The 21141-nt window shown below is 42.2% G+C and overlaps 1 protein-coding gene across 1 annotated transcript in view; it reads right to left on the bottom strand.

Annotated features, from left to right (window-relative positions):
• syne1a (spectrin repeat containing, nuclear envelope 1a) overlaps positions 1-21141 on the bottom strand; it is a 114093-nt gene that overhangs the window by 79817 nt on the left and 13135 nt on the right. Inside the window, exons 9-48 of the mRNA XM_063901626.1 lie at positions 20433-20545; positions 19942-19980; positions 18490-18597; positions 17875-18012; positions 17541-17705; positions 17252-17364; positions 16963-17131; positions 16582-16678; positions 14807-15012; positions 14163-14327; positions 13897-14049; positions 13297-13440; positions 12983-13159; positions 12315-12473; positions 11925-12089; positions 11649-11783; positions 11193-11354; positions 10848-11056; positions 10644-10752; positions 10379-10543; positions 10128-10295; positions 9821-9985; positions 9269-9409; positions 9025-9185; positions 8701-8857; positions 7857-8084; positions 7680-7778; positions 7303-7490; positions 6118-6241; positions 5799-5965; positions 5464-5617; positions 4671-5326; positions 4157-4336; positions 3804-3957; positions 3213-3371; positions 2394-2576; positions 2171-2272; positions 1772-1975; positions 1273-1480; positions 293-405 (exon numbers count right to left, since the gene is read on the bottom strand). Coding sequence (XP_063757696.1) covers positions 293-405; positions 1273-1480; positions 1772-1975; positions 2171-2272; positions 2394-2576; positions 3213-3371; positions 3804-3957; positions 4157-4336; positions 4671-5326; positions 5464-5617; positions 5799-5965; positions 6118-6241; positions 7303-7490; positions 7680-7778; positions 7857-8084; positions 8701-8857; positions 9025-9185; positions 9269-9409; positions 9821-9985; positions 10128-10295; positions 10379-10543; positions 10644-10752; positions 10848-11056; positions 11193-11354; positions 11649-11783; positions 11925-12089; positions 12315-12473; positions 12983-13159; positions 13297-13440; positions 13897-14049; positions 14163-14327; positions 14807-15012; positions 16582-16678; positions 16963-17131; positions 17252-17364; positions 17541-17705; positions 17875-18012; positions 18490-18597; positions 19942-19980; positions 20433-20545 — 6602 coding nt within the window. The remainder of the gene's footprint in view (positions 1-292; positions 406-1272; positions 1481-1771; positions 1976-2170; positions 2273-2393; positions 2577-3212; positions 3372-3803; positions 3958-4156; positions 4337-4670; positions 5327-5463; positions 5618-5798; positions 5966-6117; positions 6242-7302; positions 7491-7679; positions 7779-7856; positions 8085-8700; positions 8858-9024; positions 9186-9268; positions 9410-9820; positions 9986-10127; positions 10296-10378; positions 10544-10643; positions 10753-10847; positions 11057-11192; positions 11355-11648; positions 11784-11924; positions 12090-12314; positions 12474-12982; positions 13160-13296; positions 13441-13896; positions 14050-14162; positions 14328-14806; positions 15013-16581; positions 16679-16962; positions 17132-17251; positions 17365-17540; positions 17706-17874; positions 18013-18489; positions 18598-19941; positions 19981-20432; positions 20546-21141) is intronic.

Genomic DNA, 21141 nt, shown 5'->3' with positions numbered 1-21141 from the left:
ATCACATCTCCTATAAGTCCCAAAATGTTTGTTTTATTCAAGCCCAGATTAAGTTTCATCCAATGAAGCATTAACGACACATGACAGGACTTTTTGATGACCTTCCTAAAGAAATGAATAAAAGTAAATAATGTTGACGATATGAAATTCATTTTTACAAGCATTACTCGCACCTGTTAACTGACAATACTACATGATTTGGTGTGTCAAAGATTGACAGCAAGTCAGTATTATCAGGAACCTTAGAGGCCTGTAAATACATTTAAAAGTATGACATAAAGTGAAACGTTACCTTTAGTCTTTGCAACTTGGCTCGAAGGATGGCAACGTCTCCTGATTGGTTAGAGCATTCTTTCAGCACCGACTTCACGTCTGTGAGCCGGGAGTGGAAGTCTTGGACGAGCTCTGCTTGGAAAGACAGTATGGTTAAATAAAAGCAAGGTTTTAAAAGTAAAGAAGGGAGGAGAGTGACGAGAGGCGATGTGTTGAGGCAGATGGGAAGTGTGGGTGTGTCAATGCTGTGCAGCGCTGGGTTGCCTTGGCAACAAGCCCAAAATGACTCCCTCGAGAGCAGATGTGACGAGAGCGACATTACTCTCCGTGGCACAGGTGTGTGTCTGAGCAATGAGAGCGCACCAGTGTACCAGACAGTGTGTGTCAGTGGAGTGCAGTGGGCGGTTTGAGTGTGCCCTGGGGAGAAATGAAGGATAATCAACTCTAAATCTGTTGCACCACTAACACGAACGAATGACAATGCATCATGTAGTTGTGCACTGTTTGATGGGATGATTATGAGATTTTAAGTGCTATTAAATATGTACTCCTCCTTAGAGGAAAACCACTTTCAGTGGTTTTATAGTGTTCATTATGTCAGCTGTTTCGTATCCAGTCTTAATCCTTTGTCAAAGGTCATTGTTAGTTTTTAACATATTAAGTCGTATCAACATCATGCTGTTTTTTTCAGGTTTCTAGTTTACTTTAAGTCAGGACAGTTTGGCCTTACCTTAAAAAGGTAAACAGTTTATTGATTCATATATGAAACTGTTCAGTCACTCTATTCACGCAAAAGTATCAACAAATGTCTTGTGGCCGTTAATTAAACTGAAGTCAGTAAGTTACTCTCACTCCTCACTGTGCTCATTGTGTGATGTTGCTATAGTACTGATACGTCTTGCAGCCCAGAAAAAAAAAGAAACAGTCTATAATATTTTGTCTCCTCTGTATGTGCTAAAGACATCAGTGTCCCCATAATTCCACATTCATATCTCTTACCGTTGAAGTGGAGCTGTAGCCCATCCTGCAGGCTGCCTCTGGTCTTGGCGCAGCGCTGGGCCACAGCCTCTGTTCTCTTGGCGATGGAGGTGAGGTCAGAGGAGAGGAAGGAGAGCTCCTGAGAGGGGTGAGATCTGCACAGGGCACTCAGAGAATCTCTAGCCGAGTCCATGTCTGCCCTCTGTTGCTGCACAACGCTCTGCAGGTCCTGTACATAAAAAAGGTTGCAGCTAACTTAATAAAAACATGAAATGCCTGTCTACCGCCAGTGTTTGTTTTGTTCATTATGGACTACTGTAGGAACATGGTGGTGAAACATGAAGAACTTAGTGGGAAAGGACCCACGCCCTATGTAGATTTGTTAACAAATAAAAACCAATACTTAGTTTCATAGGATAATACACTCATTTTTTATTAGAAGTATTATTGTTCTATATACTGTACAATATGTTTAGGTCTGGAATGATTGTGTTCTTGTATCACATTGAAGGTGTCCTACCTTAACTGTACCAATGTCTTCAGGAGAAGTAGCTTCAGTGAGGTCAGATAAGGAACCCTCAACAGCTACCAGCCGCTCTGCCATCTGGGACATGAGGTCCTCCAGTCGCTGCTTTTGGAAACTGAAGTAGGTCAAAGTGTGTTTGGCCTGGTTGTACACCTCATGTGCATGGGCCATTTTCTTCCTCAGGTCTGACTCCAAGAGCTGGTTATAAAACCAAAATTCCATATAAATATGTTTACATTTATTTTAGGTTCATGTTATAAGCACTTGTGTTTGTATTTCCACATCAGGCTTAGTTTTGCAATAGTATTTGAAATCCCGGGTATAAAGGACAGTTGGTAAATAATTATCTGCTGTAATATTTTCAACAAAATCCTCCAAATTTGTCTTCTGTACCTGCATCTGTAACGGGGTTTCCTGCAGTTTGGCTCGCTCCTTCAGCTCTGCCACTCTCTCCTGCAGGGCGTCCAGCCTCTGCTCCCTCTTCTGAACCTCAGCCTGTAGATTAAAAGTGCCACAAATTTCAATGAAATCGCACCTGCTATGAACTCATTCTGAATATTACAACACCATTATCCTTCACACACTCTTTCATGCATACTGTCCAGTGTGCTCTGACCTGAAAGGTGGCAAGATGGGTTTCTGTCTGCTCTTTATCACTGAGATTGGAAACACTGTCATTGAGATCAGCGATGGAGTTGGCGGCCCATTGGTTAATATCCTGCTCCATGGATTTCAGGTCATCCCACAGAGATACACAGTAGCCCAGTCTCTCTGTGTTGGTTTGTATTCTCTCTGAGACCTAAAGGAGTATAGCAAAGAATACGTCTCAATCAACAGGAGAGGTCGGACCTCCCTCCCTCTTTGTGTTTAGTTTTCCCTCTCTTTAACAAGGGATGGTATGCTTAACTGGGAGATGGAAGGAAAACAAGGCTTAATTGGTTTGACAGATGTGGTGATGAAAAGTGAGAGAGAGGAAGGGAGAGAGGGGGAGACAGAAAGGCAGATAACATGTCTAGACGTGTTTGTATTTCTGTCTCATTTGTGACAGCTGAGCAGCCCCTTAAACTAAATCCCTCAAGAGGAGAAAATGGAAAAAGGGAAAAACTGAAATAAATATCATTAAAAGAGGCAGAGCACAAGTGTTTGGCAAAGCTGTAATCTGGAAGATAAAATTGATTTCTCAACTCAAAACAACACCACCAATCTTTTCATACTCTTCAAAGTCATTATCATGTTTCAGCTACAGCGAGTATTCATGAAGGACCACGTGTGCGTAAAAGGAGAATTAATTAATGAGACAAATGTATTATTTCACCATGCCTGACTAGGTAGATCTAGGATACATTATGCATTTGTTTGAATAAAAAGCCCAGTAACTTTCACTATCAGGCCCTCTTTAACAAAACAGGTGCATGGGTTATTGACTACCACCCACCTCCAGCCACTGGTCCCTTAACGTCTCCATGTCTCTCTGTAGGGAGCTCGCATCAGAGTTGGGAACCTTCTCCAGCTCCCTCTGAAGATCCTCCACTGCGCTGATGAGCTGGTCCATGTCTTCCTGTTTTTCTCTCAGCTCGGCTTGCATCGTGTCATGCTAAAGAGACAGGGAAGAGAACAGAAGGAATGACAACAGGCCGCCACTAGAGGGAGAGATACTGTATGAACAGGTATAAGGGGTTTGTTGTTGAAATGCAATTCTGTTCATGAGAGTTTGCAGGAAAAGACATGCATATTACATTCTGAAATATCCAAATCAATAATTGCATGATTACAAAGTGCACATGTTTGCAAAACAAAAACAAATTGTTGTGTATATGTCCCCAGTGTGTATATCAGGAAAGATATAGACTAATTATACACAATATAACAAAAATTTGAAGAAAGGAATATCTGTCCTAACATACCTCGGTTGACCTTGACACCCATTTACTTTGATGTCTGGATCATAGCTAGGAATGTTTTGCAAGAACTGCATTATCGGAAAGAAATATCCAAAACAATTCATAGTTTTCTAAGTTGTACTAACTCTTGTAAAAGTCCTTTTGGCCTCCTGAGCATTGTGGTTGTGGTCGGGCAGATTGTGAGCAACAGCCTGAGCGTTCTCCACAACAGTGGTGAGGATCGACTTCAGGTGGTGGAACTGGCGGAGAAGATCGACCACACCTCCACTCTGTTCCTGACTACATGAGAAAAGAGACATATCAATTTGCACTGGATATGAAATGAAGAAAACATTCTTGGCAACTACTGTTTACCGGTCGTGTTTCTATATTTAAAATGATTGAATATTCTGCACAGTAGGACCAAAAACAAACATAGTGAAATACATTTAGAAAAGTCAAATGAGAATGAGTCGAAGTCCCTCTCTGCCTTCTTTACCCATTGTTGATCAGAGTCTCGACGCTCTCCCAGGCAGTCTTCACCAGCGCTACCTCCCTGAGAGCCTCCCCAGCCAGCTCACTGTCTCTGAGGGCCAGCTGGCTCCCCTTCTCCTCTAACCACCTCTGGGAATGCTGCAGGGACTGGAGCTCATCCTCCAGCTGGACGAAAAAACGCAGTCTGGGAGAAATAGATGCAGGAAACAACAATGGGGATTACAACCCTGATTCCAACATATTGTATACATTTTTTCACATTTAAAATGATATTTGGGCTCCATTTATATAGGAATACTCTCAGAGTTTGGCTTGCAGTAGTTGTGTGAATGAAAAGCTTAGAGGATGCACTTGAAAGTGACAAAGTATATTCATCAATATGGAGGACAACTCTTTCAATTGTTGTTAATCTTAAAGTTACTATCATTATTTGCTCCTCAAAAAGGGTGTTTTTATGTTTTAGGAACAACAATTTATATATTTATGAGCCTGAATTGTGTTGATAATCATTTACAAACCTGTTTTGAAAGGCCTGTACAGTGCTCTCTCTGGCCCCCTCTTGCCTCGCTTCATTCTCCAGTTTGTTCAAATTCTTCATCACCTCCTCCTTCCTCTCCCTGAAGGAGGTCCATAATGCTCCTAAAGCATCTGCTTCACTCTGCCTCCATCCAACACCCCTCTGCACCTCCTCTAGAGCCATCATCAGGGCTACTGCCTGTCCCCTGCAGGATGTTCTTCCCTTAGGGTGGCTCACGTCTTTGTGGCCCCGCATCTCTGCACCGCTCAGGTGAAGGTGCGCCTTGCTCAGCTGCCCATCCAACCCGACTGCCTCGGCCTCGAGCCTGGCCACGTCTTTAGCCACTTCCCCTATTCCACAGTGCAGCTCTTCTGCTTTGGAGCGGTCCCAGCTCCCCCGGCCCTCCACTGCCTCATGAAGGCAGAGCACAGTATGGGCTGCAGCTTTATGCTTCTCAAGAAAAGTCTTCAACTCAGTCAGGCTCTCATTACGGAGGAGCAGGAGGCGCTGGGATTCACTGAGGGGCTGCAGGCAGTCCTCTCTCCAGCCTTGAAGCTGCTGTTGGGCCTCCAAGGTGGAGCAGCAAAGCAGGTAGGATTCTCTTTGCTGAAGAGTCTCTCTCAGGGATGCATGTGCCTGTAGCTGCACCTCATGCTCCTGCAACAAGATGGTTCAATTAGACACATTTAGATTAGCTCGTACAGCAATCAATAAAAACTTGCTTACTTTAACTACTCTCAAAGACAAAACCTATAAAGGACATGTTTGTTGACAGCATAATATTGATTTCTCACCTTCAGCTGACTAATTGCAGCCTCAAGATCAGCAATATCAACCTGGGAAGAGCTTCTCAAGCCAGACAGGAAGTTTTCAATCCTTTGGGTAAGAGTCAGCAGTGCTTGATCAAATTGTTCCAGCTTTGACAATTGACACTGCAGCAGCTCAAGTCTAAAAGAGGGGAGACAGGCAGTTTAGACTGAGATAATTACAGCGATTAATGGTACAATAGTAGTATACGTAAACAAAACAAACACCACTGAATCGAACCACAGCATTTCAATGGTCCAATTACAGATGGATAAAGTAAAATAATAAGACATGTGTATGAAAAGTTAAACGAGAGAGTTACCGGTGTGATATGCTGTTCTTCACAGAGGTGCATCTCTCCTCTAGCTGTGCGAGATCGTAGCTCAGCTCTTCAATACGAGCTTCAGAAGCTGTTGGGTACAGACACAGGGCGAGATTCACAAGCCCCTGCAGAAGAGCCTCATAGGATCCCGTCTCTCCCTGCATTTCCTGGATGGGGGAATAATTATTTTAAAATGAAGCAACACAAAAACTGCCAGAAACAGTGAATTAAAACTGAAAAAAGGGAAGAAAAAACACCATCGCAAAATGCAAATATAATAGTCAGTGAATAACAAGCCAGAAATATTAAAATGATTCACCTGCACGTTTAGTCGTTCATTCCTGAGTTTTTCTTTGTCTGCAGAAAGCAGGTCAGTGTCTGGACAGCAGACAGCCTCACACCTGTTCAGCCAGCTTTTCATGGACGAATTCTCCTTTTCAAATCTGCAGAGACAAGACAATACAGACAAATGAATTCAAATGAAATACAATTTATGCAGCACCATTCTGAAGATGATTATAATAAAATACTGATCTAAAAATAGATTGATAGTAGCATTCTGTTTACACACACACACACACACACACACACACACACATACACTGTACAGTGTGTGGTTCTTTGTTATTATCAGAGCAAGCCTCAGTATCAGGGACAGGGTCATAATAGGACAACCATATCTTGCCAGAGCACCCATTGCTGCCAGTAATCACTCATACTGTATACTATACCTGCAGGGGAGAAGATTGAGGAACACACAGACTCACACAGACTCAGCGACACACACAGACACATTCTGTATGAACTCAGCTGAAGTTGAGCAGCAATAATATAATTTGATTATTATAAGAAAAGTCACTGACTTAAACGTGACTTAGACAAAAGAGAGAGAAACAATTGCTCCAATCTGTTCTCCAAGTCTATTGTGTGATCAAAGAAAGCGATGAGAGAAGCATATTATTAGAATAGAAAGGCTAAGGCTGACTGGGACAGACAGGCTGAGTCAAAGACAGGTTCTCGCTTCTACACACCACACAAAGATAAGGGAATATAAGAGGAAATTGGCATAGAAAGAAGAATTCAGCAGGAAGAGCACAGGGACAATAAAAAGGACACTGCGATGTTTATACAATCACAATAAGATACATGGGTTCCTTTTGAGCCAGATAACATTTGTTTGTGCAATGTGACAAACTCCTCAATTGACAAACACACCTCCTGTAAGTGTTTAAGGGACACACACAAGGTAGAGAGCACTACTGTGAGCACAGCTAGGCATCACAGCAGCTGGCAATGCATCCTGGATACAATCTTAGGTAAGCTCATGATGAACAAACAGAGGACTTTTTACACGATAACAGACACTTGTTTGGGATTCTGACATTTCAGATAAATATTCATGTGAAGTGATATTTTTTTCATTTTAGCAGATTAATTTCTTTGGCATATGCCCCAACCTTCAAAACAATTTATTAACAAAGGCACATAAAACTGTTAACCCTACCTTTGCCACAATGCTAGAAGGCTCTCTAACGTAGATTGCTTTTCTGCTGCCTTTTCCAAAAATTCTCCCTGTTGCTTCTGGAGGTTAGCCACCTCTTCCTCCAGCTGGCTGCCCTCTCCAAGCCTCTTCATGGCTGAACACAAAGCCATCAGCCTGGGGTTCAGCTGCTCAACTGCCTGGCAGACCTCCTGGAAGAAGCAGATATGCGCTTGTCATCAACTCTTAACAAGTAAACTCTTGAGTCAAACTGGAGATTACAGGAAAGAAATGTTGATATAGATTCGGTATGAGAAAAGAAAAAGAAAACTATAAACAAAACATTTCAAATAAATAATTACAAATAATCATATTAAGGCATTCATTAAGTTGTATCTTACCATATGATCCTGGAGGCTCTTGTAGGTCTCAGTTGATGATGAACAGTATGTGACAGGACAGTCGAGCTTCCCTTTAACGTCATTCATCGCCTTCTTGCACTGACAATGAGAAAACATGCACTCAACAATGTACCTTAATTCTCAATTCCTGCACCACCCTATTGTGTTGCTGCATACCTGCTCAAAGTTATCATTGTATCTCTGCCAGTAGGAGGCGCTCTGGATGAGCTGCCCTCCCAGCTGCTCTGCTCTCCCTTTCAACTCTTCCCAGCAGCGCCTCATCTGTGCGAGTTGTGTGCGGATACGTCCAGCCTCTCCAGGGGTCACAAACCTAGACAGAGCGTCAGAGTCCGCCTCCATGTGGGCCAGAGCTGCCTTCCTCTCCTCTAAACCTTCTGCCACAGCCTGTAGGGATGCAACGGCAGAGGAACACTGATCAGGAAGAAAGTAAAGTAGGCTTGTGTTGGGAGTAATACAATGAACAAGATAAACTGAAAAACTATTGAAAAAAACATGTGATAAGACTTTGCTTCATCTCAATAGATTCCTGTGTCTATCACCAATGAAAGTCTTGTCTCTTCAGGTAAAATTCTAGGGCAGATGATGGAACAAAAAACAACCAACGTTGCTGTTTCTGGATGCATGAATTTTTAACTCACAAATAACCAAATGGCAGCTGCAGGATTTCTTAAATCCTGTTATCTATAATGTTTTCCTTGAGTGATAAGGTTGTCGTCTGTCAAACTAGATTATACTTCCTTCAATATGATCAATTTATTTTCTGTATCTTCACTGCAGCTCCGACCTAATTTCCCCCTAGGGTTTCATTAAAAATAAAATCTTATTTCATCTTAACCGTAATAACTCTCAGGGCTCCCCAAAACTCTGCACTACTTGCACAAGGCCAGAAAGCAATCTTTTTTACTGGGATGAACAACAAAGTGTTTGGATGATGCATTTTCAGTTGTTAATACCAGAAGATGATTGATGAAGTTGTGAAAGATAAAGTGTGCAGTCAAACCTCCACTGTGATGATGTGTTTGTCCAAAGGATTTAGGGAGGAGGTGGAGCTGACAGCCTCAAGCTCTTTCTCTCTCTCATTGATCCACTGAGAGAAACCCTCTGATTCACTGCTGAAGCGCTCCCACCACATACACATCATCTCCACCTGGACAACACTGGCAGACAAAAGACATGTTGTATACATAGAGGTACTGTAGCGATGAGAACAGGCAAGCAAACACTACAATCTGATTGTCAATCATTTAGTCTTATCAGGTTTTTTTGAGGAGGTTACAGCATAGTCCATTATAATTCAGTGGGCTTGGGATAAGGATGGACATACTTCTTGTTCAGGTGGTCTTGAAGTTGTGCGACTGCTTCTCTGGTGGTCTGGGCATGCTCCAGAAGAACAGTTTGGTTTTTCGGACCGAGCTGAATGTCTGCTGCCTTTTCCAGGAGGAGATCCGCTCGCACAGAGCACTCCTCAACCTTTGTGAGGAGCTCCTACAGATGAAAGAAGTATTATATGAGGGAATACAGAACAAACACTTTATGCATGCAAATACACATGTACCGCAGATACACACCTTGTTATGCTCGAGTTCAGTTCTCAGGCTGTCCATGCTGTTGAAAATAACTTCTTTGTGCAGCTCATTGTTGGTATTACTGATAAACCTCCATACTGTTTCTCTCTCCGATTCAAAATGCTGCCAGGTGCTCAGAGTTTCCTTGAGATTAATATCAGAATAAAATCACTGGGCAAATCTTCAAAATCATCAAAATCTAACTTAACTTAACTGTGAATAATTTAGAGGGACAGACACTTAAACATTTAACATTTATCCTTGATGTTTTGGAGCATTTATTTAAGGTTTTTAAATTCTTTCTTTGTAAAAGTTCCCACTCCAGGTATATTGCAGAAACATACGTTTTGGATACACGTGTCGATTTTCTAATCAATTTGAGGATAGTGATGGAAGGGTTTGAACAAATTACAATAAAACAGACATTAATAAATTAGCATGCAATTAAAAAATCAATATATGGATCAATCAATGATGTCTGCAGGGGTGTGTTGGACACTCACACATGCTAACATTAGCACGCTCACACGTGAGAAAACACCAGGCTCAAAATACCTGCAGGTTTTGCTCCTTCGCCCCCGATTTGTGGTCGACATCTCTGAAAGCTCCCTCCAGCTCATGTAGAGACTGACTGAGGCCCTCGCCTTTCTGCAGCTGGCGGCAGTGGGCCACCAGAAGCTCCGCCTCTCTCCTGTTAGTATGCAGGCGCTTTAGATGGTGCTATAACAAACACATAGACGGAAAACACCATGTCAGAGGACAAAACCATCTGCTTTGCAGCGGTGGGGAGTGAAGTAACTCTTAAGTATTGGTTTTAATATGTTTACATGTGACCACTTTCCTGCCTCTACAGTACACACACCTGGTGAATAAGATAAAGTTGTTTGGCCTCCTCCAGCCCCTCAGCATCCAGGATGCTGCTGATCTGCTCCTCCGCCTCCCTTCGCACTCTCAGGACCTCGTCGAGAGCGCCACAGACCTCCTCCCTCAGCTCCTCGTACTGGAACATAGCAGAGCCCTCCTCACCCCACTGTGAATGAGGGAAGCAAATGATCAGAAAGAAAGAAGGAAATACAAGAGATACACTTCAGTATCCGGAATAACTCAGAATACCTGGCAGAGTGAAGAGCATAGAGCCCGCAGGTCAGTTGAGAGTTTTACCACGGCTGTTCTCTGTCTCTCGACCTCTAGATCAGAGCTAACCTCAGAAAGCCCAGCAAGACGGCTCTTAAGCCACAACAGGCTCTCCTCTCGGGCATCTACTGCTTCCTGTAGAGTCTGAAAAAACAGTTAAGGCAAACAAAAGGAAATGCAGGTTAGTAAGACTGAGCAGTCATGAATCATCCCATCATCTCTGTGCCTACAGCAGCAAATATACCTGAACAGCAGCATCGACTTGTTCCTGATGGCTGGAATTCCTTGCTGTTTCTCTCAAAAGCCTCACCTGCCTCCTCTGGGATGAGAGCCAATCAGAGATCTCACAGAACCTAGAAAAAGGAACAAAGCACCTCCAGTAATGAAAATGTCAGACTTTAAGAAGTTCCAGATACTGTCATGTCTTTGAGTTTCTCTCGATCTTTACCTATCATTCCACTCTTTCCATTTATCGGGGTGATGCTCCAGTTTGAGATAGGTGATCTTGATTTGCTCTGCAACCTCCTCTACAGTCCTCCTGGTGGAGTCTAGCGTTCGATAAGCCGGGTCGTTGTCAGGTAACTTGTGACACAGATCCTCCATGTTTCTAATCCTCTTCTCGCAGAGAGTCAGAGGTTTGCGTTCCCGGAAAAAAGTCTGCAGATAAGAAAGACAAGAATGATGAATGTAGGAGACTCCAAAGTGATGATGAAGATGACGTTAAGTGATTATATCTTTGTTTCACTCTCACTCCTGGTTTAATCTACTTTAAGTTTCGAAATCCGGGGCTCACTCTGTGCTCTTTGATCACTCGCTCACTGGTGCAGGTGCCAGACAGAGCTTGCATTTCTCTGTCCAGCTCTGCTCTGCAGTCTTTTATAATCACAGCCACTCTGCTCCGCTCCACCTCCACTTTTAGACGGAGCAGATGAGACGGTACCTCGCTCTGGATGTCCTGTGGAAAAGACAAGGTATAACAGACATGGTAGATAAGATAAACGGTATAATAAACATGAGTTTCAGGCTCATATTGTATCATCCTCAAAGACAAAATATCCTCCAGAGAGTCAGCGAGTAAACACTGAGAGGGTTACATTTTAATCTAACTAGTACAGGTTAATTGGAAACAGACTGGAGGGAACTCTATCAAAGGCAAAGGGCTCCCTGGTTAAGTTAATGAAGTATCGGCTAAGCGCCTCCAGAGATGTACAGTAATTAGTGAGAGTGTTAAAGCACGGTGACCCCTGACCTTCCAGTGTTTGTGCAGCCTGCGGACAGTTTCTTGCAGACCCTGTTGCTCCTCCTGTGGAAGGATGTCTGTCAGCTCATCACACGCCTTCAAGAACACGCTCAGCAACCGCTGGTCCAGCTGCCCAAAGAAATCCTGTGAAGAAAAATGTGAGTGGAAATTATAGGGTCTAAAACTGTAGGTATTTGTGGTCCAGAGAAGATTTAGCAGCCAATATTGTTCTTGACGGATAAGCTTCACGTTTGCCTTTCTTTACAGCTTAGGTTTTGATCTTACGCTGTGCTTCTTCAATAATTCCTCAGCATCTCCAGTCTCTCTCAAGCAGCCCTGAGCTTTCTTCAGCACTCTCTCCAACTCTTGTCTTGATTCCTCAAACCTCCTCCTCAGGCAGTTGTTGGCCTCCTCCTGCCTCCTCCATTCCCCCACCTCCTTCAGCAAAGCCTGGGAGGACGGACAGTAGGTGATTGTTACTGGTCTCTTTGGTGATACAGTGTAATTACATTATTTGTCTTATGTTGCAGTGAGACACACGAGTAAGTCCTATCTGCACTGTTGCCTAACCGGGTGTTTTGATGTTCTTGTAATCTCATTAGTGTAACCAGCGTTGTGGGTAATGCAGTGTCTGTGTGGCACTCTGGTGTGCGAACGTGTCTGTTTCACGTTTACCTGTGCTGAGCTCTGTATTTCAGATACTCTCTTCTGAAGCAGGGACAGGTCGAAGTTTCGGAGCACCTTACTGGAGGAGAGTGCCCTTTGCAGAGCGTGGTGATTCCTCTCGATCACTGACAGACAGCGTTTACAGCTTTGCTGCTGGTTTAACAAATCCTGAAGAAAGTGTAAAAAAGAACAAATATGGAAATGCATTAACACCGGTGTATTTGAATATTCAAAATACTTCTTTTAAATCTGCAATTTTCTTCCAATTGGACAAAATAGTTATAGTAAAACCAGATTGTAAACGACGAAGACAAATGTATTATAAATAACCTGGAAATGGTAATGTAGTGGCTAAAATAGACACACAGCAGTGCAGATATGGTTATATTTTACAGCCTTTTTTCTATATTTTGCCATCATTCCTTTTAATTATAAAAAAAAAACACTCACAAATGTTATCCGCAAGTCAGAAGACACCAATAAACAAGTAATGTTAACCACTTAAATGAATATAAATCTACCCGAAATGTCCATGATTTATGTGGTTTAACTATTAAACTGATGCATAATGATGATCAAAACTACTAAAATAAGAAAAACCTAATCTTACTTTTACCAGTCAGGTTTTTTCCTGGTAACCATTTAAGGTCAGTACTTTCACTGTCATCATATCTTACCTGCCACTTTTGTTTTTGCTGGGCCTGGCTCTGTGTGTCTGCGTCTCTGGCGGCAGAGGTGATGCGACTGGCTCGCTCCAGGGCTTGGTAGAAAGCATTGATGTGTTTCTCCATCTCCTCCAACAACGGCAGAAGAACATGACACTCCCTCACAAGGGAAGGACACCGCTCTCTCACCTGGAGACCAAAAAAACAAATTAAGGGTGTGTTGAGAAGGTTAAAGGAGGAGTAAGGGGTAATTGAATTCCTTTGAATGAAATACTTGAGATACTTTTTGTGCAATACCTCATTTTTCTTACTTAAATGATACCAACCTTACTCAGCTGACTTTTGGCTGTTGCCATAGTTGCCATGACCCTGGCAGCCTCATCCTGTGGCGCATCCTTGGCAAGGAGCTGAGCACTGCGGGCTGCCAATTTATATTGTGTCTCCATGGCAACTACCTTTTGCTTGGTATTCTGAGAAGAGACGTGGAGGCAAAGGGTCAACTTAGAGATCCTTAAATTTAAAGCGCTTTCATCAAAACAGCTTTTGGCAATAACAACAACAACAAAGGTTGTCTGAAGATCCTAGTTTAAAAACAGCAGGGAGATAAAGCTAGCAGCGACTCTTTAGCAAAAGTTTCAGAAAGCAAGTTCACAAGGAAGTCAAATACAACTGGGGAGGATGATGAAATTATCCTAAATCATCTCAATTTTCTCAGAGCTTAACTGCTGACTAGACAGTAAAAAATAATCACTTTCGAAAAACAAGTTAGTAAGTTGGGCACTAGTACTGATATTCTATGGACCTAAAACACTTGCAGGAAATGTAATAGTTATAATGTAATCGTATAAGCTGAATCAAAAACAATCCCTGCTTATCAGTGCTGTTCTTCTGATGTTACCATATGATACAAAAGCTGCTGTTCTCACCTCCACGTCCTGCAGAAAGGCTCTAACGTTAAGGAAAGATATCTGGACAGGAACATTAAGCTTGACTTCGGCTGTGTCCAGCAGCTCTTTGAGGGCCAACACGGCCTTTAGGTGGTCTTTTCTCCACTTCTCCAACTCGTCTGCATGGGCATACTGCAACAAAAGACAGAATATACATAATGCCAACTTATGAACATCGTTAAATCCACCCAGGTCTTTTCTCTGACATAGTGTATTTCAAGTTGTATTTTTAACATGTTTGTTACTTGTTTGACTTTGAGGAAGAGGTCTCTCCATCGTCCATTCAAGAGAAGGAGCTGCTGCTTGAGATCCAGCGATACGGTCTCATCACATGTTTCAATGAGAAAATTTCCCGCGTCGTTCATGGCAGCATGCTGATCCATCCAGAGACTGAGATCCCTAAAAAACTCCTGCATGAGAGACAGACTCGTTAGAAAGACAAAAAAGAAACAGAGACAAATTAAGAGGAACAAAGAACTACACAAAGAACGAGTGTCAAAGAAAGAAACAAAGAAATCTAATCAAAGAAAGGGACAAAGAAATGAATTCATAAGGAGAAACACAAAAGGACAATAAAGAGAAACTGGGGTAATTAGCCGTCTAATCCTTGGTGGGGATGGGAATCTGAGGTAACCATGGAGATGCGACAACTGGTATATCCTTAGTGGCTTGTTGTAAGTCAAGGAGATCATTTGATACTCGATTGGAGACCGCTAATAGGATTCCACTTAGAAGACCAAATGCTTGAAATTGGGCTGACGTGGATTTGATTGCTACTACTGAGTCCATCTAATAAATGAATATATCGTCTGAGAGGATTTTTAATCTCGTCAAAAAAAGGGTAAAAGTGTTGTGTGGTTTCCTACAAAATTAAGAGCGAACCTCATACCCGTTTTGTGTTTTCCGGCTGGCTCAGGGCTTCCTCTGCATCCTCCAGCCAGGCCTGTAAGGAGGCCACAGTGGAGCTGTACCTCTCCCAGTTGGACAGCACCTCCTCCAGCATGCTCCTCACGCTGCGCACCTCCATGGACAGACTCCTCCACTGCGTCACCACCTCCCGCATGAACCTGCGCACTCCCATGTCGCCGTCATCCACTAGGGGAGGGATAAAACAACAACTGCAATGTCAACTTTACGTCAATTCAAATAATTATATTTCTTCAAGACAATGCGGAAATTCAAAGCAGTTCGGATAGGTGCTTTTTTAACTCCTTCAAAAGTATTTCTAGAGAATTACTGTTTTTTGAGAAGATTTTCACCAATACAAAAAGTGTAAGTAGTGTTCACATTACCCTCTTCTCAAAACAAAGTCATTTTACTTATTCACTAAGCTTTGCATAATCTAGCATCCTGCTTTTCATTTGTTGTCACAACAACACATCTGATCTTTCATTACCGTTATTTTTTATAAGCCTGGTTGGACAAGTATACACATATACGCTAATGTAAGCTTATGATAATATAACTTTGAGAGTTCGGACATATGGTCAGAGCATCAAACATATGGTATACATTCAGGGAAAGAGACTGATGGAGCTACATTCCTTTGCAGACACATCGCTGACCTCAAAAACTTCCTCTTCAGGGAGATGTCTTATCGTTGCATTAGATTTCCATTTCAAGGTACACCAGACACATTCAAGTAGCACAAGTTCTTTACAACAAGTTACATCAGCGAGTGTGGGGAAGATGAATAACTTCACCAAATATAGATGTCCAGTTTCAAATACACATTAATCAGAACTTACTACACTGTTATATACAAACCCCCCTTATCCTGCTCTACTATCAGTTTGCTAAAAATATCTGAATTATCTCTTATCCAGCCAATCAGAGCAGAAATTGCTAACCACCAGCATGGCTCATACGGGTATGGTTTTGGTGGGGGGGCGCTTCATTTGTGGGGGTTGACCAATCAAGCCTCAGATATCCTGATTTCTCTCCATACCTCACGTCTCCGCTCTGCATACCCTAAAGCAGCACAACCCTGAAACTTAATAAACCAACAGGCTTGCTCAGTTTGCGCCCAGAGACCTGCAGAAGTGGAGCAGCCCCTAACTAGCAAATGGGGTCGTATTCCCCACTGAGAGCTGCGAGTGGAGGAACCTCATTTAGCTGTAGCCTGCAGACTCTTCCCCTTCTACCAAGCTGAAAAACCAGACAGGGGCAGACTGAGCTGCTGGAAGAGAAAGCCTCATTGGTGTTTGCGGTAGTTGACAAGGGAGAATAAAGTTGACATTTATCTAGATTGTGTCAAACAAGCATAACATTCACACCGTGATATCTATCCCTGTTATATCTGTAATTGCATTGGACCAATGTGGGCAATCACGTGGCTTTAATCACTGCATCACTGAGCAGAGCTGCCTCACTGCAATATTGGATTTTTAAGTAAATTTGGCATTGAAATGATTAAATACCTTCATTGGCCAAGTATTTGATTCTCATGCCAGTGACAGTCAATTCTGTATCTAATGCAGGAAAAAGTGTTCAAGGTCCCTTTTTGCTGCATTCAAGATCAAGATATAACTTTCAGGATACTATATAACAAATAATGATCAAAATATAGCAATAAATCTGCAGCTCCTAAATGAAATGATGTAACAGTTCTAAGTTAAAAAAGAGAAAGCTCGCAAAAATGTATTTAAAGTTGTGATTTCTCACCTGAGCTGTCAGCATTGACATAGGCCTCAGCAGACCGTTTCAGGGACTGGAACAATGCCTCGTAATTTTCAAAGAAATGTTGCTTCTCCACAAATGACTGATGACAGAAACAAATAGAAAATCAATAAATACATGCTGACAGTGATATATTAATAGATATACAGCAAAAAAACTAGTAATCCTGCATTATGCACTCTAGCAGGGAATATTTTATAGCATGAAATATTGTTTTAACATTTGACTCAATAATATCTTAAATTACACAATAGAGGAATATACTCTCTATGCTTTTCTTGACTTTCAAGATCAGCATAAGAACCCTAAAGAGTCATTTAAAATGTCAGCACAAAATGTATAGAGTGAAACAAAGCCTGAGCTTACAACGTAGCTGTGGAGCATCAGTTCCACGGACTCTCGTCGGCCATATTTTATGATCCAGGATTTGAGCTTGGACTCGGTTAGAATGAGGAAGCCCTGCATGTGGTGTTTGTTCTCCAGGAATTCCATTCTAGACAAGTGGATGCTAGAAGATGTAGAAACAAAGTTCATCCTAAAAAAGACAATATTCACAAAAATATTAGACCTACGGCTTTGTCCCTCAAATTCTACATACTTACAAAAATCTGAATGTAAAATCCTACCAAATCAGATCGAAAGGCTTCTTTATTACCTCTCGGCCATGTCTTGGAGCTGGTCTGGGGGAATAGGGACTCCATCAACACTTCTGTCTTTATGGATCCTCTGAAATACCTGCTGGTGTCTTTCCAGGCTCTTCAGCACATCCTGCACAGTGTAAATACACACAAACTCTGAATAACTAATATTTATAGAGAGTAAACAGAAAATAGGTTCTGAACATTTTAGAAGCTAGTGGTGTTTCTGAATAAAATATGAAACAAGCAACCCATCCTAGTTGTCTCTTGTTTGCATTTAGCCTGTGTGTATGTCTGCATGCTAACCTTGTGCTGCTCCAGAGCCCTGTGGACAGTGGCAGCTGTCACATCGTGTGCCTGATGGATGGTGATCTCTTGTCGCAGAGCTCCCTCAGCCTCATGCAGCCACGCCCCCACCGAATCCAGAGGAGCCGGCAGAGACCTGTCCAGCTGCAGATGCCAGTCCAGGAGCTGAAATAAGGAGTTGAAGAGACAAACAGAGGAACACTGTGAGTGGAGTGTTAATGTACAGCTCATGGAACAAAAACAACAACTCTAAAAACCAAATGTAACCATGACATTGTAGTTCGAATCTGGCTGGAAACTTTTGAGAAGGTTTGCGTTCTCCGGCTCCTCTCACCCTATTAGAGGCTCTTTCCCAGGCCTGTTTCACCAGAGCCTGATCCACAGTCAGCATCCCATCCTTCTGAGTGGACTGCAGAGCTCCCTCCACCTGCTTCCTCCTCATCTCCACCTGGACATGCAGACTCTTGAACAACTGAAAAGAAAGTAAAAATTATGTTCATGATTCACAGCTCCAAAAATATTCACGTTATATTATACAGCCAACAAAACAAGTGCTCCCTTTATGGGTTACACCGTCTTCCTACTGATACCCCATGAGACCCTAATAAAATATGGGGCTAACTGCCTCTGTTTGCTGTCCTTTTGCTGGCTTTAGGTTTCCCTCTCCTCTGAATAATGTGTAATGAAAATGGGGCTATCCCACATGCTGCTCAATATGGAAAGTATCCCGAGGCTTGGCGGAATAAGCCAGATTGACTAAAAATATGACGGCTGCCGTCTGATCCCCACAGTGTAATGCCACTGATTAAGCTAATAATAGGAGCGTCTGTGCCCAGTGTGCCCCGTTTAAACAGTGCACACACACACACACACACACACACACACACACACACACACACACACACACACACACACACACACACACACACACACACACACACACTCTAACCTGGTACTGTTGAGCGAGATTGCCCTCAGTCTCCTGAGCCTGTATAGCGTCTCTCTCCAGCTGGTTGAGCCACATTTTGAGCTCCCTCAGGCTCTTTCGCTGCTCTCTCTAGGAGACCGGGATGGGTGAGGGGTGGTGGGGTGGTGGGGTGAACAACGGGTGGAAAGATGCACATGGAAATTAGGAAGTGCAAAGGGGAAATGAAAAACCAAAACAGAAAGATGGAGTGACAAAAGTGATAAACCAAATAGATTTTGGAGGGATTGATGAAAGGAAGAGGGTAAAAGAGAGGAGAGTTAAACACGTTCTCCTAATCCTCTGCTTCTCCCTGTAGGACAAAATGTCAAAAATCCACAGCTGCCAAAACACTAAGCTTAAACAGGGTACTTTGCCGGAGACCCCCTACTAACATTTCATTGGATTTTAAGTTACCATGACGATAATACTATGCTGCTCAAAAGCTTGCCAGATTGTCTATTCAGTTTGAGAGCTTTTCCTTTTCACTCTATTCAGGTATAACACTTTACTTCAGCTGCTGTAAGGGTATCACTTTGTTCTTTACGACAGCATTCAAATAAATTAAGCTGATACTTAAAGAAGCTGAGACTTGATTATGTATTGTTACCTTTTAAAATCTTTGTTAACATGTTCAATAAATTGACTAATAAAAAAAGGGCAGCAGAAATGTATCTGGTAAATTGTTCTCAATTTCTGCCAATCATTTTACAACCCGTTTTTCAGTTGTTTATCTTTAAACAAATACCACTTTTGTTGTTTGTATGTGAAAACACAAGAGCCAATTGACCTTCATTCAATGACAGAGAATATTCAGGACAAACATTAGCGTGTTAGCAAAAGCTGCCAACAAATACCAGAGCAGATGTGAAACACAACAACTACAAAAAGCATAATCAGTGATGTAAAACAACAAAACACATTGTAACACAGAGAGTGAGTGGTTAGTGCGGCTTTAAAGCACATCACTGTTTATACCACCTTAAAAACAGGCAACCTCTGTTCGCAAGCTTTCCATCAAATATGCTGTATCAATGCACACTGCCAATGCCAGAGGCTTTCATTGTCATGCTAATGGAAACCAGGAGCCATAGCGGGAGGTAACATTAATAATTGGTAATATCATGTCTTATTATACCGGACTTCCTTTTGTTATCATGCCCCGGAAACCCCACGGCAGGAATATCACATCAGGTATGATAAAGAGCCAATATTTACTCCAAAGGCTCAGCTTTGACATGGGAAAAAAACAATGTTTAATCTCATCCATACGCTGTACAGTAGGCAGTTCTACTGTAATCCAATAGTAGAAAAATAAATAAACCATAATCACATTTATATGGAAACCATGAACCGGCATGGGTGCTAATTGCATTGAACTGCAGAAAATGATGGAAAACCTGCCCCTGGGACCTCGAAGTTACTCCTTTAACCTACCTGCAACATTTCCTCTATATCGCGAGGAGTAAGACCCTGCTGTAGGACAGAGGCCCGCACAACAACCACAGGAAAGAAGTCACCACACAAAAACACCAGAGAGACAAAGACAAGGAGAGATAGGAAGAGAGAGATGTGCAACAAGGAGAGACATAAAATAGGCTAGACACTGCCAGACCTGAGTCACATGAAAAGTCAAATTACTATTAGTTTCACTTTGTTAATAGCAGATAGGTAGAAAACATTAAGTTACTACTGTCCTCTGCACTGAAAAAGCCTTACCAACATTTATGGACAGGATTATAAAGGATTTGTATTGCAGATTGTGAAGCTAAAAACAGCCAATTGTGGAGAATTTCTATTAACAGTATAGTGTTAAAAGGACATGCTAACTTTGACATCTGATGGGAAAGACAAAACACACAGGATGCAGAATGAGGGAAGAGAATGAAAGACGTAATCAGACTGAGATAAATGTGACAGCTGGTTACCTCTTCGTCTGGCTGTCCGTCTGCGTCGCTCTGCTCTCTGTCAGGATGATGCTTCAGGAACTGAGCTACGTATGTCATAATGGATTTTTCATCTGGCTTGTCTACATCAACATCTAAGGAGGGAAGCAAATTAATTTAATCAGAAGTCATATCAAGTAAAGGCCAGCTGTTCATTCTTCCACAGTTTTTTCTCAAAGGGGAAAATAACTGTAATTGATTAGAATATGTTTCACAGACATCTTTTCACAAATAGCTGCCGCCTCAAATGAAAACAACCTTCAGCATATAAGATCAGCGGCGAAGTTTTGTTTGTAGGTTTCCCACCATGCTGAATCTCATGGCCTAATGGACCTTAATTATATTGATGTCAAGCTTATTTTGTTAGAGTTTATTCTGAAGGGCAGGCGTGACAGGGCACAGCTGGTGTTTGGAAGTAAACTGAGGTGCACATTTGATGCTATGATACATGCCTGCTAATGTATCGATGTAGTCTGGGGGAGAAACAGCTCCATATGATGAAAAGGCAGGGATTTAAATGATGTGTAAGATAAGTAAGGTCTTATTATTTGAGCAAGATGTTTTCCATTAAATACAACATAGCCAAGCTAAAGGAAAAGGCAAATGTAATTTTCATGTGACTCCATGATGTTGTGGATATATTGTTAGCTGTTCAGTTATTAAGTTAAGTTAAGTTAAGACAAAGTCAATA

Source organism: Eleginops maclovinus, chromosome 15 (genome assembly GCF_036324505.1).
Source record: "Eleginops maclovinus isolate JMC-PN-2008 ecotype Puerto Natales chromosome 15, JC_Emac_rtc_rv5, whole genome shotgun sequence".
NCBI classification, from domain to species: domain Eukaryota; kingdom Metazoa; phylum Chordata; class Actinopteri; order Perciformes; family Eleginopidae; genus Eleginops; species Eleginops maclovinus.
The sequence above is the reverse complement of the archived record's forward strand: the minus strand, read 5'-3'. Positions and strand labels throughout refer to the sequence as shown.